This window comes from Tachysurus fulvidraco, chromosome 12 (assembly GCF_022655615.1).
Source record: "Tachysurus fulvidraco isolate hzauxx_2018 chromosome 12, HZAU_PFXX_2.0, whole genome shotgun sequence".
NCBI classification, from domain to species: domain Eukaryota; kingdom Metazoa; phylum Chordata; class Actinopteri; order Siluriformes; family Bagridae; genus Tachysurus; species Tachysurus fulvidraco.
The window spans coordinates 19,973,587-19,991,400 of NC_062529.1; the positions used below are offsets into that span (position 1 = coordinate 19,973,587).

The 17,814-nt window shown below is 39.4% G+C and overlaps 1 protein-coding gene across 1 annotated transcript in view; it reads left to right on the forward strand.

Annotated features, from left to right (window-relative positions):
* Window positions 1-251: 251 nt before the first annotated feature.
* The window catches only part of si:ch1073-358c10.1 (mitochondrial peptide methionine sulfoxide reductase), a 32,341-nt gene continuing 14,778 nt past the window's right edge, over window positions 252-17,814 (forward strand). Inside the window, exons 1-4 of the mRNA XM_027143052.2 lie at window positions 252-447; window positions 10,871-10,939; window positions 11,618-11,737; window positions 12,308-12,412. Of these exons, the coding sequence (XP_026998853.2) occupies window positions 294-447; window positions 10,871-10,939; window positions 11,618-11,737; window positions 12,308-12,412 (448 nt within the window). The 5' untranslated portion in view covers window positions 252-293. The remainder of the gene's footprint in view (window positions 448-10,870; window positions 10,940-11,617; window positions 11,738-12,307; window positions 12,413-17,814) is intronic.

Sequence of the window (17,814 nt, forward strand, 5' to 3'; positions counted from 1 at the left end):
GCTTTTTGTGTCAAAGTCGCATTAACCTCTGCCTGTTTAATATGCAGCTCGCTGCATCGCTCTCGACGTCATGAATATTCATCTTTTCATCATTCCGCTCTTCCCACAATGCAGCGCGTTACATCCATAGCAAAGAACTATAACTATCTGAGTTATTACACACAGAGTGCACTACATAGGGCACTAGATAGGGCGCGTGTGTAATGATCTTTCTGAGGATATAGTGCGCTCGTGCAGGCAGTGTGACGTAATTCGGGACGTAGCAAACGGTTCGCCTTGACAACCAGGAAGTCATGCTTTTTCATCTCGGGAAAAGTGTAAGCAAGACAATTGCGCGTTTTTTTATTCTAAGGATCTCGGTAGCGAGCTTAAGCATGGGAAGCAAGTCGGTTTTGCCCACAAAAGACCAAGCTTTGAAAGGCAGAGAGGAGAAAATGGTGGTGGCAGGTAAATGATTATAGTGTCACAAAAACACAACACTTTATACTGAAATACAAGATAAATACCTTTGCTGATTGAACCAGAAGTTTCTAATTCTAGTTTTTTATTTATTAATATCCTGATTAAGTTGTTTCTACACACCATGCTTTTATAATACATATATAATACAAGTGCCTTACCAAAATAAATAAATAAATAATGCAAAAATATTCACAAAAATATTAACTTAAGCCAAATCATGGTTTATTATCTGACACTAAATTCAGTAGCTAATAAACAATGTCTTATAGAAACTATATAGATAGATAGATAGATAGATACATACATACATACATACATACATACATACATACATACATATATATAAATTTTAATAACCATAAATTTTAATAACCATTATCGTAAACAAGGATAAACAGTCATCTTATCATGAATCTAACTGCAGCATTTTTCAATTCAATTCAAATTTCTATTGCGCTTTTTACGATTGACATTGTCTCAAAGCAGCTTTCCAGAACATAAACATAGAATAAAAGGTTATTATAAGAATAATATAAAGATTAATATAATACAAAATTCAAGATTAATATTATATATATATATATATATATATATATATATATATATATATATATATATATATATATATATATATATATGTTTGTATTTATCCCCAATGAGCAAGTCTAAGGTGACAGGTGATTGTGGTGAGGAAAAACTCCCTTGAATGGTAAAGGAAGAAACCTTGAGAGGAACCAGTCGTGTCTTGTATCACGATACAAGACATTTCTAAAATTTAGACTTGTGTGGTTTAACATGATTGATTTATGTGTTAAGGCTTTCCGCTCTAGTATGAGACGATAGGATTCAGCTTCCTTGTGTTTCAGGTGTCTTTGTCAACTCAGAGGGAGCCTATTAGTTTAAAGGCCTATGAGATTGAATCAGCGACTGTAGACTTGCACCTTCTCAACCTTCTCAATTGCTAAAATAAAAAAAAAAGAATTACACATTTACTTTGCTGTATTTTGGAATTCACGTGACCTGTGCAAAACTTTTGGAATTCGCGTTTCTGTGCAAAACTAAAAAGTTGGCAAACATGTTTGATGACTTCTAGACCATGGACAATGCAAAATTATCTTGTTTTCTCACCAGTGTGGTTCATCTGAGATTCCTTTAGTACTCTTTGAACACAAAATTATGACATATCATTTTTCAATCCAACATCTGTCTTTCTCTGAAAATTCGTATTGCATCATCATGATTAAAGTTTGCATTTCCTAATGGTAAGAAGTAGGACGAGCCAATCAGATCAAACATGAAGACGGTGTAGTGTCTTGTCTCGCTGTCACTGTGACCCTTGTAGTAATTTTTTAATTTGGTCGACAATAAATTGACTTACTCCCAACTCCAGCTAGTTGGAGAACAGTTCCCAGAATGCATCTGGGTGCACACATGCTGTTTTCCCCAGAGATCGCTGTGACTTGTTTTCACAGACACACTGGCACACATCACATGCACTACAGTCTGAATACTGTAAGTAGACTGTTTATATTTTACTAGAGGAAACCTAAAGAATGCAAATTTGTATTGCATTTATTCAAAATGCTTTCATTTTTTTTTTATTATTTATTATTTTTGCTATTAACTATAGCTGTGACAATTTAAAAGCTAACACCTGCTAATGGCTAAGTTACTAAGCTTCTCCATGTGTTGTTCATCATCATTGCTACTGTTTTAGTGAAAATGCACATTTTTAGCATCGTTTCACGTTGTTTAGAGCTGAGCAATGCATTGTGGGAGTTTTAGTACCATGGCACTATTAGAGGACCATCTGTGCATTTTGCGCATGAAAGCTCCACCCACGTCGTAAATTCCTGCTCCGTCTGTCGAAGCAGCTCATTGTCACAGCATGGCGGAAGTTCCCGGGCCTCCACCTCCCATGAGGGGGTGTGGCAGGAGCTCTGGTCTCTGATGGAGGCAGTACCTGCTGTTCTTTTTATGGCTAGCTATTACAGTCTGATTCTGGATAACCCATATGCTTAGTGGCTTTAAAGCTCCAGAACAGTAGTGCAGATTTGTTCGCAGTGGTCAAGGTCTTTAAACCAAGTGCTAACATCATAACGACACAACCCGAGGTTGTGCATTCAGACCTCACCCCAAGACTTTATGCTCTAGTGGTTTGTCTAGAGCACTACATGCTATTCTAAAAGTCTTGCAATAATGAGACAGATATCAGAATATCAGTTTTTATTTGGCTTAATTCTCTGTCCTCCGCATTTTATGCATATAGTTACAAAATCTTGATGTAGCATAGTACAATGGAAGGACAAATCATTTCCCCAGGAGACTGAGACAAGCAGATTTATATTCTGTCTATTCATTTTTGTCATTCACAGTTGTTCGGCTTGTCATATCACCTGTGTGTGTGTTTAGCTTCTCTCAGCTAGCAACTCTAAAAGTCTTGGAATTAAAATATGACCCAAATGTCCCTCAATGCTACGGCACATGATGTGCTAGTTTTACAAATCCGCCCACCTGCTGTACAACACGTATGAAACAAGGATGTGGTGCGGTGTCAGCAGGGAATATTTTTGCTAGGCGTACTAATTACCTCGGACAGATTATATTTCCAATTTTAGGATGTAGGAACAGTTACAAAACTGAAAACACAGTACAGAAAAAAAAAAACACAACCAAAAAAACTGTCATGTAACTAGCCTTCACTTGCCATTTAACACTTCAGGTTGAAGCCACTTGTCGGGTTGATGAAGAACGCCACAGCTCAAAGCTGACATGATGGCTGGAGACCTTCTGTCTCTTTCCTGTCGTCGAGGGTGTAAACACAATGCTTCATCAGCAGAGAGCGGATTATCAGGACAGGATAAAGATAACTACGTAAACTTACCCTAGTGATGGATTTACGTACCTGATTGTTTTCCATCCCGATCACTTATGCTGGTTGTAGTCTTTTTTCTTACTTTTTTTTTTTAATTAGGCAGGAATAGCCTGCATTAAATTAGAGCTTTGAATTGTCTGGTAAGCTAATAGATTTATGATTTTTTTTTTCAAGCCGGACATCGCCTCCACAACCCTTCATATGGTTCTTGTCAGAGCTCAGGAAAAAAGTCTTGATGGTGTTGTTCTTGTCTTGTAATTGGTGGTGCTGAGATGCATCTTCATTGTATTAGGTCCCCAGTTGTGCTTTTTTTAAAATAATCATAAGATAAAATAGTTTCTTAGAGCTGTAATCAAAATTATTTCTCTATAGATTGAACAGGAAAAGACAAAATCGGTCCTGACTTTAAAAAAAAAAAAAACAAGTGGTGGAAATTGAATTCACTCACTCATCACTCAATCATTTTCTACCGCTTATCCGAACTACTCGGGTCACGGGGAGCCTGTGCCTATCTCAGGCGTCATCGGGCATTGAGACAGGATACACCCTGGACAGAGTGCCAACCCATCACAGGGCACACACACACTCATTCATTCACACACACACACTACGGACAAGTTTCCAGAGATGCCAATCAACCTACCATGCATGTCTTTGGACCGGGGGAGGAAACCGGAGTACCCGGAGGAAACCCCCGAGACACGGGGAGAACATGCAAACTCGGCACACACAAGGGAATCAAACCCCCAATCCTGGAGGTGTGAGGCTAAACGCGCTAACTAAGCCACCGTGCCCCCGAAATTGAATTAAAATTAAAAAATATATATATATTGGTTACATTCACAATTATACACAGCGTGACATGCACTGAAATTTCTTTTTGTTTCTTTTTGATGGTCTGTGACATATCATAAATAAAATGCAAACAAACACAACACCATAAATGTACTTATCTAGCATATAGCAGTGTGCACACGATAGTCACGTCTTGATATACCAGTGACATTATTGCACAATCTAGTTTGAGTGCAAAATCGCTGTCGAGACAAGTTCAAATGGATGCATGTCTCCATTCTAGACAGCCTCAGGATAGAAAGACCTGCAAAAGCTTTAGTACTGCAGGAGCATTTTGATGCAGCGCATGCTCCACTGGACATCGATTGTCTCATGGAGCGGATAGGAGGAATTGCTCGTGATGGGGAAGAGCTTGGCCTTTCAGACTCTCAAGGCTGAGCTCCAAAACTGCTCCAGCTTTCTTGATGATCGTTCACCTCGATGCTTCTTTAGCAAACAATGGCATGGAGCAGAACAGATGACTGACTCTATAAAGGCTTTAATGCCAAAGAGCCTTATCAGAAAATGAAGCGGCCTATGTCCCTTTCTGTATAGAATGTCTGGGCTCATCATTGCGGGTGTTAATAATTAATGCATCTCATATACACACATGTGGCACGGTACTAATGTTTTTTTTACTTAATTAAAAAAAGCACTTGTGTTTGAGTTAATAACAGGGTGATATTCCCCAAAAATTATAAGCAGCCATGATGAGCTAAAAAAAAATATTTATTTGGTGTTTAAATTCATACAGATTTTAATTTTATTATGGGTCGCATACATAACCGCAGTGTGAAATTCATGCATTATTTTTTATTTTTTTTGGACATTTTTTATGCATTAAAAATAGAATTTAAACAGTCAAAACACATATACAGCAGTGTTCGTGTACGATAGTCTTGTCAGTTTCCATCCACAGAGCCTTCATTTATTAAAATTGTCATTAGAATCCTCTTGAGGATATGTAAAACTTGGTTTATATAAAAACTTGGTGAGTTAGAATAATTAGTAATAAAGGTGAATTTGAGAGGTAACCAAATGGCTGTCCTCCTGGCTGGACTGCACAAACCATGGATCTACAGTATCTGATAGTGAGAGCAACGGGATCCAGGGTTCAAGGTTTCATCAAGTGGTTGGATAGCTGTACACTGTAATGACACAGATACAAGCCTATTCAGCTAGTAATCAGATAAAGCTAATGGGAATGTTGAACTATATATATAGTACTTAAATCTCAAAAAAAATGTACCTTGTGAAGGAAATTTCACTATTCTCAGGACTCACATATGCTTATAATTATACCTAGACTGTATCTTGGTTATTAATCTTATAAGATTTGAGTTTATTTATTATAATAAAAGACTCTTCATCTGATGGCAGAGTATTTAATTTAGCCTCTGTGTCAAACTATAAAGTGGTAAAGCAACACAATACAAGGCCACATCCTTTCTGTCGTCTTCGTTTATGAAGCTGTGTGTGCTTTGTGGAAGGGTGTAATTGAATGCAAGACTGAGGCCCATCAGAATTCTGCTGCAGTTCCTCCAGACCTGCATGCCTCCATCTTGCCAGCAGTAGCTGAGGATGTTTGTGTTGGCGGGGTGGGGTGATTGGAGAGGGAGGGGGTTCTCTCCATGGCAACCGGAAAGGGTTGCCTGGATACGGGTGTGAACAGAACGTGTGGTGTGTGTGTGTGGCCTGAGAAGGCTGGGATGATCTTTGCTTCATGGTGGAGTAGATGTGGTCGATTGCAGCATCCTGGGCTGCTGTAGATGAGAATGTAGATCACCACTTGGTCAGCCTGTGATATCGATGTCACGTTTTAGAAAAGAAGTCAGTTTTGGCTTGTTGTCATGGCTCTCGACTGCTGTTTGGTTAAATTTTTTGTTTTCACTCTAATACTCGATGGTGGAATAAAAAATGGACCAATCTTCACGTTCGTGTCGAGAGCCGACATTTTATCAAAACCTGCCGGATAAAATCTAGTGGTTGAAGTGTTTGCATTTGACTTTGTCCCTGAGCTAACATTTAACATATGAAAGTAGATTGAATCTCAGGAAGATCAGGGCTAGCACAGACAAACTCTATAGCTATCTACTTGATTGAAAGTGGCCAATTATTCAGAGTGCCTCATTTTAACAAGCACAGTATGTAGGCATGCAAAAAAAAAAAAAAAGATTTTAGATCGTTCCCAACCTGACCAGACCTGCAGTGAACTTAAATCTAGATGACCAAGAAGAAGATTTTTACTTAATGAAAGTTATGGGACAGCTGTGTGTGTGGAATGTTTAATAAATGGTGAATCAAACGTTGGTGAATTTTATAGGTATTGGCTTGCGTGCATGTTGTCAGCTGTTGCTTGCAGATTGGTTGTCAGCCAATCAGAGTGCTGCCATATGCTCAGTTTATAGTTATACGTCAGCGGTATGTTGTGTACATTGACATCATATCATTCAAGCGGCAAAAAGCGGCGGGTGAGACGCAGAAAGAAGGAGTCCCTCGATGACTAAGTCTAGTTAATATTCTGAGAGAAGACCTGAGGGTTTGTTCTTCTCTTCTCCTACCCCTTGGTAGTTTCTTTTTAAGATTTGGTGGCTGGTTACACAAATTCGCAAGTTCTTCACCAGTATCACTCTCCTCAGCTATTTTAATCCACCTCTTCCCAAACCCAGCAGTGCCAGAATGTTCCGGAAGATTCCAACGGACACACGGCGCTGTGCAGGATCTGGACAATGTGAGTGTAGCCAAATTTCCACCTGCGGTAGCAATCCAGCCAATCAGAGCGCCGCCATATGCTCACCTTACATCGCTGTTAGTCTGCAGCATGTTGGCATTTCTCACTAACTTTAGATTGACAACGTGGCACGTGTTCAACTTTAACGTGGTGGACTCCAAGCGAAAAGATGTGTGTGCCATGTGTACCGATAGTCCAATAGTATGTAGTCTCCTTTTGTATTTTTTATGTCTCAGGAAAGTCCTTGTTAGTTGGGGGTAAAAAAAAAAGATGTGGAGTCCTTTTGAGCTCCTTCCATTTGTACATATCTAGCAAAATAGCTCCAAACTCTGATTCGTCCCAGCGTAGCTTTCCCCTCTGAAATTTCAAAAGAAATACAAACGTGGGTAGATCTGTTGTTTTCGGGAAGTTTGTCCGGAAAAAGAGAAGAACTCCCGTTTTCAATTTGCGCCGTCCCCTCCTGCAGTATTCTTTTGTCAGGCTCTCCCACCCTGTTTTTTTTTTTCCTTTCCTTTTTCTCTTTCTTTCTGGGCTTTGGCAGTGCTTGGTAGTGAGGTGTTGTGGTCTGGGTAAAGGCGTTGGCACCGTCTCTAAGCTCATGGTGAAAGGAGCCCGAATGGTATCGCCTGGACTGCTGCCAAAACTCCATGAGAGGAAAACAAAACCCAGTATGGAAGACAACATGTGTGGAGAGAGAGAGTGAGAGTGAGAGAGCGTGTGAGAGAGGCATTATGGGAATGTGAAGGGAGGAGGAGGTTTAGAGAAATGTGTTTGCATGAGAGAGAGCGAGAATGCTTGCGAGATAAATAAAGCCTAAGACAAAGGCATTATGGGAAAGCAAAGGAAGGGTAAAGAAGTTTAATCTGCTAAAATTCTGAAATAACATCACTGGCTTGGTATTAAGCTGTTTTTATTTATTACATTAACGTCGATGTAAAGATTTTGAGGATGAGAACGTCAGTATGCGTTGCTTATTGAAATGGACATTGCCTCTAAAATTCGATTCAATTCAGTTTTATTCGTATAGCAAGTTTATACAGTAAATGGAGATTGTTACAAAGCAGCTGTACATGAATCTTAAAATTCTGAATATCAATTATAAAAGTTTTCATTTTATTGAGTAAACCAAATGGTATGAGGAAGACACCAGGGAGTGTGATTCTAAATCATTTTAGATTTGCTCTTACCATTATAAACTATTTTAAAAAATAATGTCCTGAAGTGATTTGTTCCTTAATGCCTTGGCAAGTCGCTATTACAATTGCTTGTATTTATGAATGACGCATCATACTTTTTAACCCTTTATAGTTACATTTACTCTTTTATTATAAACAGAGCTACAAAATCTCCCTTTCTCTCTCTCTTTCACTCTCTATTTATCTATCTATCTCTTAACACATCTTGTTTAACATCAGAAGTTAACACATCTTATGTTACAGCGAAACCAGCAAGACCCCCAAAAACACCTTGCATGAAGACTTTCCCATGGCGGAAAACTGCGGCTTTATTGTTGACTTTTTAAGCACGGACACCGACGCTTTCTGTAGTACTAAATAAATATCTGCTTGCAAAAAAAACAACAAAAAAACTCTTTTTCGTTGTGCAATAACACATCTTTCATTTGTTTATTATCAGGTGTATATTATGTGGAGTGTCCAGCCCAATTATCAGAGCTGCTGTTCTGTAAACTTAATTAACACCTTATGACCACCGCTGTGGTATCAACACCAGTAAGGAGACTGGTGGACAGAAATAGGATGTGCATGATAACGACTGAAATGATCCTTGTGCTGATTCATTTGCTCAATTTTTCAGCCAATGTAGAAACAAAACAGCCTGGATTTAATTAGATTATTTTTTAAATAATAACTATACTGCAAGCCTACATTCTTACAAGTATTTTCAATTAATTACAAACTGATACAGCCCTTATGTGTATCAGCTGCTTTTATTTTATAAATATGAGCTTGTTATTACCATTTCACAGTATGGAGCTTTGTTAAATTCTTATCTCAGAAGCCTGTAATATGCAAATGAGCATCTTACAGACAAGGGTGTAGTTATTGAGTTCTGTCAGCTTAGAGGATTAAGATATGTCCGTGTTCAACGTTTCAAAGAAAAGTTTATTCATTTATCTGGGGGAAATGAGTCCAGTCAGACCTTTAAGTGAACTTTATTTAGTTTGTTTTAAAGTAGTATAATTTTCGACAACTTAATTTAGATTTTGTCTATGGCACGCTGCTGTAGAATGTGGTAAAGCCTGGTGTGTGTCTGCGTGTGTGTGTGTGCATGCGTGTGTGTTTAGCTTGTGTGTGCGTGGGTGGGTGGTTGTGTGTGTAAGTGTGTGCATGCATGTATGTTTAGATTGTGTTGTGTGTGTGTGTGTGTGTGTGTGTGTGTGTGTGTGTGTGTGTGTGTGTGTGTGTGTGTCTATTTAGCTTGACATCAGACAAACTGGTGAACTGTAGTGTATTGTCTGTCATTCTGTTGTTGTTGGTGCTTGTGTGAACTCGTGAATACAGTAAATATGTTCTCCGATTAGCTCTGTATTGTTTGAGAAAGGGTTTATAGGGTGTGTGTGTGTGTGTGTGTGTGTGTGTGTGTGTGTGTGTGTGTGTGTGTGTGTGGGTTGGGGGTAGGTTGAGGTTGTTATCCATGTGTTCATAGTATTGTGGAATGTGTAGGCCAGTAAGCAGACTGTAGCTTTAGGCGGCAAATCATTTCAGTCTCCTTTGCCTTAATCCATGCCACATCTGTGCCATTTTTCTTGTAGTTCCAGCATGGCACAGTTGGCAGAGTCGACCCAGCCACCCTGAAAAATATGTTAACTACCTCAAGTCCAACATTTACTCTGTAGCGAAGTCTCTGTACGATCGTGTGCGTGTGTGTGTGTGTGTGCGCGTGTGTGTGTGTGTGCGTGTGTGTGTGTGCGTGCGTGTGTGTGCGTGTGTGTGCGTGTGTGTGTGTGTGCGTGTGTGTGCGTGCGTGTGTGCGTGTGTGTGTGCGTGCGTGTGTGCGTGCGTGTGTGTGTGCGTGCGTGTGTGTGTGTGTGTGTGTGTGTGTGTGTGTGTGTGTGTGTGTGTGTGTGTGTGTGTCGGGGTGGGCTGTAGATTTGTTGCAGTAAGTGTGATGAATGAAGATGCTCTAAAATAGGAACTGTAGCCTGTGTGTGTTTTATTGTAATCTGTTAAGTGTCTCTCAGTGTGGAGGCCCAAGCTTTGATCCTGCTTAGCTTGACCAGACTGAGCAAATCTGCACTAATCCTCCCAGTGCTATCCCTTACACACACACACACACACACACACACACACACACACACACACACACACACACACACACACACACACACACACACACACACACACACACACACACACACACACACACACACACACACACAACCTGACCCAGCTACCTACATAGATTTCTACTCCTTTAAGGGTTGAACTGTTTGTTACACGACTTAATTCAGCTCATGTTCCATACTGGTGGAGCTCAAGTTACTGTGTTTGTGGAATTGTGCATGCTCTCCCTGTATCCTTGGAGCTTCCTAGCTTCTCTCATTTCTTTTTACCTCCCAAACAACAATCTAGTCAAGTGGATGAGTGTGTGAAAGGGTTTATATGTAAAGCCTTGCAATAGACAGGTGTTTCATACTCAGTGTTCCGGGACTTGGCTCCGAATTCACTGCAACATCAAGCAGGATAAAGTGTTTACTGAAGGTGGAAGAGTCCAATTGTGTCTTTAGGGTGTAGAAACTTTTGGATGTTGTAGAAACATTACTTTAATTCCATGTAATAATAGTTAAACACTGATCATAAGTGAACGCGCTCAAGCTCCTGATTTCACTGGTTTCTGGCACTGGAAACCAAACCCAGTTGGCTTCTCCATTACTAGCAGTGGTTTTAATCAAAAAATCTTTCTCTCTCTTTCTCTCTCTCTCTCTCTCTCTCTCTCTCTCTCTCTAGCGAAACATGCAGCCACAGGGAAGCCCACAGTGGAGCCATTTCCTGTTGGGACAGAGATGATCATGTTTGGTGTGTTGCACCATCACACTACCACATACTGTACACAATCCACATTAACACACACCTACCATTAGCGTTATCTATTAGCATTTTTGTGGTATTTTTATTGTGTTATTCAGATGCTTCGTAATTTCTTTCTGTTCTGCGTCAGTCGGTGTACAATTTCAGTGATAATAGATATGAACTGAACGGAATAACACAGAACCCCATGCAGTTTTTTCTTTACTGATTGCTGTCTGTGAACTAAGGTTTTAATTCTAGGGAACAAATATTTAAAGATAGACCATGAATTTAGTGGCCACATGAATATGTAAATAAAAATAAAACCTTTATGCCATTACAATTATTTTCACAGTAACATTAATTGTGGTTGCATTATTTTTTTAGGTTAATTTGTTTCTTTCATTTCTTAATGTGATATAGATACACATTGAAGTATAAAAGTCACTCGGAACGATAAGATTAGACAACAAATGATCTCTGAAACAGTGTGGGAATTAGAGATAAACCAAAAAACAAGAAAATAGGAATAATTATTTAATTACAATTTTTTTAATTCTTTGGTTTATTTGTAGATACTTCTGTACCTGTGTACACTGTATTGAGGCATGTATTTCACTGGTGTGTGTGTGTGTCTGTGTGTGTGCGTGCGTGCGTGCGTGTGTGTGTGTGTTTTCTCACTCACAGGTATGGGCTGTTTTTGGGGTGCAGAGAGACGCTTCTGGACTATTTCTGGAGTGTTTTCTACTCAGGTGGGATACGCAGGTGGATTCACCCCCAACCCCACCTACAAGGAAGTGTGTACAGGTAAGATCTCATAAACACAGACAGACACATGCGTAAATACACACAGGCTGAGAAATCTGGGTGTGAGACATACCATATGAGATGCTTATTCATGGCATTTTCTCTTTCCATCTTTGTCCTTGTGTCTCTCTTCTCATCCTAGCAGCTTTCTGCAGTAAAATCCCCCACCCCCTCTTCTTCAACCTTTTTTTTTCTACCCCATGACCTACTTGCATGCAAATTCAGTGTGTGTCCCTGTGTGTGTTTCTGTATGTGTGTATGCATATGTCACGCATGTGTGAGTCTGCAAGTATGTGTGTGTGTGTGTTTGTCTGTGTAAGACTGTATGAGTTTGTTTGTTCTGTATGTGTGAGAGACTGTGTAAGTCTGATATTGTGTGTGTGTTTGACGGTATGTTCGCTGTCTGCTTTTGCATACTGCTTTTGTGTGTGTGTGTGTTTTATGGTATGTTCGCTGTCTGCTTTTGTGTCATTGCATCCTCTACAGATTTTGTAAAAAGCTATTAGGTTGAAAAACTATTTCCTATGAATAGAGATTATGTGAGAAAGCCACATGTGCGCTGCTTTACAGGTCTGACGGGTCACACAGAGGTGGTGCGAGTGATCTACACTCCTAAAGACGTGGGCCTGGAGAAACTGTTGAAGGTGTTCTGGGAGAGCCATGACCCCACTCAAGGTAACCTACACATATACAAATATACACATGCACACTCATGTGCATACACATAAATATGGATAGAACGAATGTGCAAAACAGTCTCATGAGAGATGTATGTACTTTGGGAAGAGTCTCAGGAGGTAGAAGCAGACAACAGATTGTGTTAATGTGTCTGAGTTTGGAGATATGAAATACACCATGGGTATGCGTTATCATGGGTATTCGTGCCCACTGGGTGCATTTAGCATCTTCCATCTGCAGTGTAAGAAGCCATATGACAAAGTGTGTGCATGTGTGTATGTGTGTGTGTGTTACTGCATCTTTGCAGCTGAGACCCAATAATAGATGAAGAATGATAAGCAAAGCAGCCCTCGAAAAAAAACTGCCACTTTCAAACAAAAACACTCTGCATCACAAGTCATAAAATCAAATCTGTCTTTTTAGATTCTCTGTTTACAGCAAAATCACACACACACACACACACGAGACATGGCAAACCCGTCTCTTTTCCACTTTCTTTCTTTTACACCCATGATATATCGATATTTCACCCCATTCTCTGCCGCTTGCACCGTGTTTGCTTTTTTTTTTAATTTTTTTATTTTTTTTTTAAATCTTTTTTATCATGTGACAGGAAGAATATAACGTTCTGCTAGTCATCACCCAGAAACACACAGAGACGAGATATCAAGAACGGAGAGGGGACAAAATGAAGGAAAACGGAAAGGGTTCAGCAGAGGTGCCAGTATCAACAGTTTAGCCATCACAATTATTGTTTCTAAAACACGTACTAAAGGGATTCATTGTTAATGTTTCTTCTTTTTAAAATGAAGCAGCGGTCAGAATGTAATTCGCCTGGAAGGAAAGGAAATTCCCTGAATAGGAACGGACGTGAAAAAAGACACGTTGTGTATAATGGGATTTAATCTGACTCTGTGTGGGTGAACTTGGTCCTTCCTTGGTTTTGTGGGCCAATAGGAAACAAAAACTTGTTACTCTGAGCTCTTTGCTTTGTAAAATTGGAGGTGGTGCTAATAATGAAATGAAATTAAATGAAATAAAATAGTAACACCGGATGCTTGTCTCAGGTTGGCAGCAGTGGTGTATACTGTGAGAGAATCTAATATTTTATTAAATGAGCAAGCAATCCCAAACTTAAATCCAAAATCTATGTTGTTAAGCAAATGAGAGTCAAACACACACACAAACACACACACACATGCACAAACACACACACAAACACACAAATAAAAAAAACTATTTGAACAAGGCATGAATTCAGTGATGTCTACACACAACAGAGACTTGGCCATGAGACACAAGGTGTGTCCCAAATTACATACTTGTGCACTATTCTATCTCATTTTTGGGCACTTCATGCACTCACAGCTTACATACAGTAGTAGAAAAGGGGTGGTGCAACCAGGCACTGATGGTGGACGAGAAAAGGTTTTCAGAATGGCTGCCTACACTCAAGTGGACAAGACCCAATACTAATATCTTATAAATGATCTCACGGCGTGGGATTTATTTTTCAGCGTTTTGCAAACTGAGCTTATTCTGATAAAGCAAGCAGTGTCACATTACGTGCTGGTTGCTAGGTTACAGACTTAGGTTAGCAAGAGCCTAAAACTATTCAGGAAGAGGTAGGTCTTCACTAGGGACATACTGATACATCACGTAACTGGACAGAACGTTGTTGCTTCATTATACTTTATACAGTTTAATTTACATTTACAGCATTTTAGCAGGCAGAGCAACTTATAATTATCTTGTTAATACAGCTGAGCAAGTGACAGTTAAGGGCCTTGCCCAGGGGCTTCAGATTGGTGGACCTGGGATTCAAACTCATGACCTTTTGATCTGTAGTACAACAGCTTAACCACACAGCTTTCCCTTAATTTATTTTAAATAAGTGACGTGACGTGACATGCGGCTAAGTATGGTGAACCATACTCAGAGTTCCTTCTCTGCATTTTGACCCATCCAAAGTGCACACACACACAGCAGTGAACACACACACAGCAGTGAACACACACACACCGTGAATACACACACGGAACACATTTCCATGCCATATAGATTGCAGGTTAAATTTGTCGAAGCAAACCATCACACAACTCCTCCTCCCTTGCACAAAGAGTCGTTGTTGTAGACCAACTGGTTGCCTTTGGGATACTCATTTCAACATACTATGATTTGGGACACACTTATTCTAATCTCGGGTATTATTTAGGACAGACGATATTGGCGAATCGGGACACGGCAACAAGTCCAACATGGTCACTTGGTGAGACAGCTCTGCCGTTAAAGCCTCACTGTTCTGACTGTTTAAAGAAAAAAAAATTATTTTCTCTACTGACGTGCTAGGACCTTTTTAGGTGAAATAATAATAATAAAAAAACTTTAACTACTGGATTTTTCTTTACAGGAGGAGAGTGTTAACACCTCTTGGTTCTGTGAAAGATAAGTAAAATATCTGTGAGTTTGCCCTGCAGGAGTGTTGTGTGAGAACAGGACCAATTTTAGTTCCTTGGCTGTAGTTCCAGGAAACATCGTCTTACTCAAAGTCGGCGATCGGTCAAACACAAGGTTCCCAAACTCCCTACCCACCTTTTTAAAGACCAACGCTTTTGTAACAAATGATTACCAAAGCTTATTTTCTACTAAAGATTGTTTGGTGTGTCAGGAATGCATTTTGTTTGTGCTTCTGTTGGAATGCCATGCTGCTCGAGGCGACGGCAAGAAAAAGCTTGAACTGTGAAATTGCAAGTGCGGCTGGTTTAAAAAAACAAAACAATAAAAAAACACTTTCTTGTTAATATCATATTCCCACAGCAAAGCAAAGGTAATATGAATTAACATCAGAGGTTAAGAATCAGTCTCAAACCCCTCAGCTAAATAGGGAAATGTCTCACAGTGTTTTTCACAGTCACAATGCAAAGGAAACGCAAACTAGGAGCTGTGAATTTCTTAATCAGGACTATAACTTTGTGTGTCGAGCTCACACTTTATCTCACTCCTTCTCTGTCTTAATCTCCCTCTGCTGCGTCACTTCTCAACTTCTCTGCCGTCTGACCGCACGTCCGATAGTCCGCTTGGCGGTGGTGATAAAAGAACCCAAATTATTCTCTCAAGTTAACACTCCGATTTGGACAGCACTTTTTAAATTTAGGATAAAAAAATTAACTTAAATTTTTTTTAAAGCATTTATTGTATTCCTTATTGCCAAGGTTTTTAGGATACTTCTAGAATTTGTCAATTTCCCATTGGGAATAATAAAGTATCTATCTATTTATCTGCCTGCCTGCCTGTCTATCTGTCTGTCTGTATATCTATCTATCTATCTATCTATCTATCTATCTATCTATCTATCTATCTCTGTTCATTCATTCATGTTTATATATTTGTTTGCTTGTTTTGTCTGTTATGTCTGTCTGTCTGTCTGTCTATGTATCTGTCTATCTATCTGCCAATCTATCTAGCTTTCTATCTATTAATCTGTCCATCTATCTGTCGTTCTGGTGCCTCATTCATCATGAAACCAAAGACGTGAGAACCTTAGCTAAAGCTAACTAACAGCTTTAGTCGTAATCCCTCAGATGTTAGCACTAAGAGCCAGCTAGCAGATAGTTTACAGTGATTGCTACTGATTGTTCTTAAATATTTCGAAATATTTAAATATAAAATTTTTTATAAATTTCCTTCTTGAAGATTTCTGAGTTAAAATTAAAAAAAGGAGCCAGACTTTACAAATCAAAGTGGATATGCCTGTTTATTTATAAGCATCTGAAATCTGAAAGTGTTATCTTCAGAGGTCTAGCATCGAAAGCCAACATAAAAAAAATTATTAGTTAAAAAAAAAAAGGTTAAAAACAAGACTGACATCCAGTAACTGAGTAATTCTCCAAAAAATAAATAATTTTTCCCCCTCTAATTTATTTATTTAATTGATTTAAGCATACGATCAAAACAAGACTTCAAACACACAATCTGCAGGCTACGATGTCAAAACTCTTCTACCACGTGCCAGAGTCATAAATGTCAGTGTCGACTCACTGTTCCAAGCTTATTAGTCTCTGGAGATCTGTGCATTGTATATTTCCACTACAAGTATTATCCACGATAATATTCCTCCATAATCTCCAGTTTTTCCCTCAATCTCTTGCCAGGGCTCAAGTATTAAACATTACATGGAGCATTACATTGCGTGTGTACAGTAGATCAGGGATCTTCAGCTAAAAATCGTGAAGCTCCAGTTCTGTAAAATTCCTAGCTCACAAACATCTCGATAAGCAGCAAATGTGATGATTAATGATAAGATCACAACTAAAAATAAGATCATATGAGCAGAAGAGATAAGAGGTGTGTGTGTGTGTGTGTGTGTGTGTGTGTGTGTGTGTGTGTGTGTGTGTGTGTGTGTGTGTGTGTGTGTGTGTCGTCAGTTCCATAATCAGACTAGAGAGGGTAAATGAAATTTTAGAAAATCTACAAAAGTCTTAAAAGCCACCTTGTAGCCTTTAGCTAAATAATTTACATAATGCATTTAATTGGATCAGCAGAGCCCTGCGATGGGTTGGCACTCCGTGCAGGGTGTATCCTGCCTTGATGCCCGATGACGCCTGAGATAGGCACAGGCTCCCCGTGACCCGAGAAGTTCGGATAAGCGGTAGAGAATGAATGAATGAAAGAATGAATGGATTAGCAGATGATCTGCAACAGAAAACGTTCATGTTTTAAAAACTCCAGTCGCTTAACTTCGGACTATTTATTCTTCATACGATGGTTGTGATCTGCGGAATGACATTTCTGAGTTCGTATCCAGACGTCTGTCTTACCTCAGATATAGATAATAAGAGCAAAAAATATACATTTCTGGACACAAACAGAACCAGCAATCAACCATCAGGTAGAATCTCTGTGTGGAGCTGCATGATAAAAGTCTAACATCCAGGTGGTGAGATTAACTTCATGAAAAGTTCCAACTTTCTTTCGGATGTGAATGTAACTGGGTATCTACGGAGCAGAGGGAACAAAGCACAAACAGAGGAGAGGACGATGAGCCTTTGAACCTTTGAATGTTGCACATGGGGCTTGGTGTTAGCACTTGAGCACAGAACCTCAGCAAAGACTTAATATAGATTCTACAAAGGCGTTAAATCAGCTTTGCACTTAAGTTCTAAACATGACGCAGTACTATAGTATAACATCTATTCTACTTGCAGGCACTTGGTGCTCTTTGATGAGATGAAGCCACCCACGCTTATTAATTATTCATTATCCCGGCATATCCTAGAGGGAGAAATATAGCCTGCAGAAAGTTGCTTGAAGTTAGACTCCTGGAGTTCTGCTCCTGCACCGTGTGAAAATCAGAGCCGGCAGAAAATTCCGTCAAGTCAGGCTTCTGAGATGTGACTAGA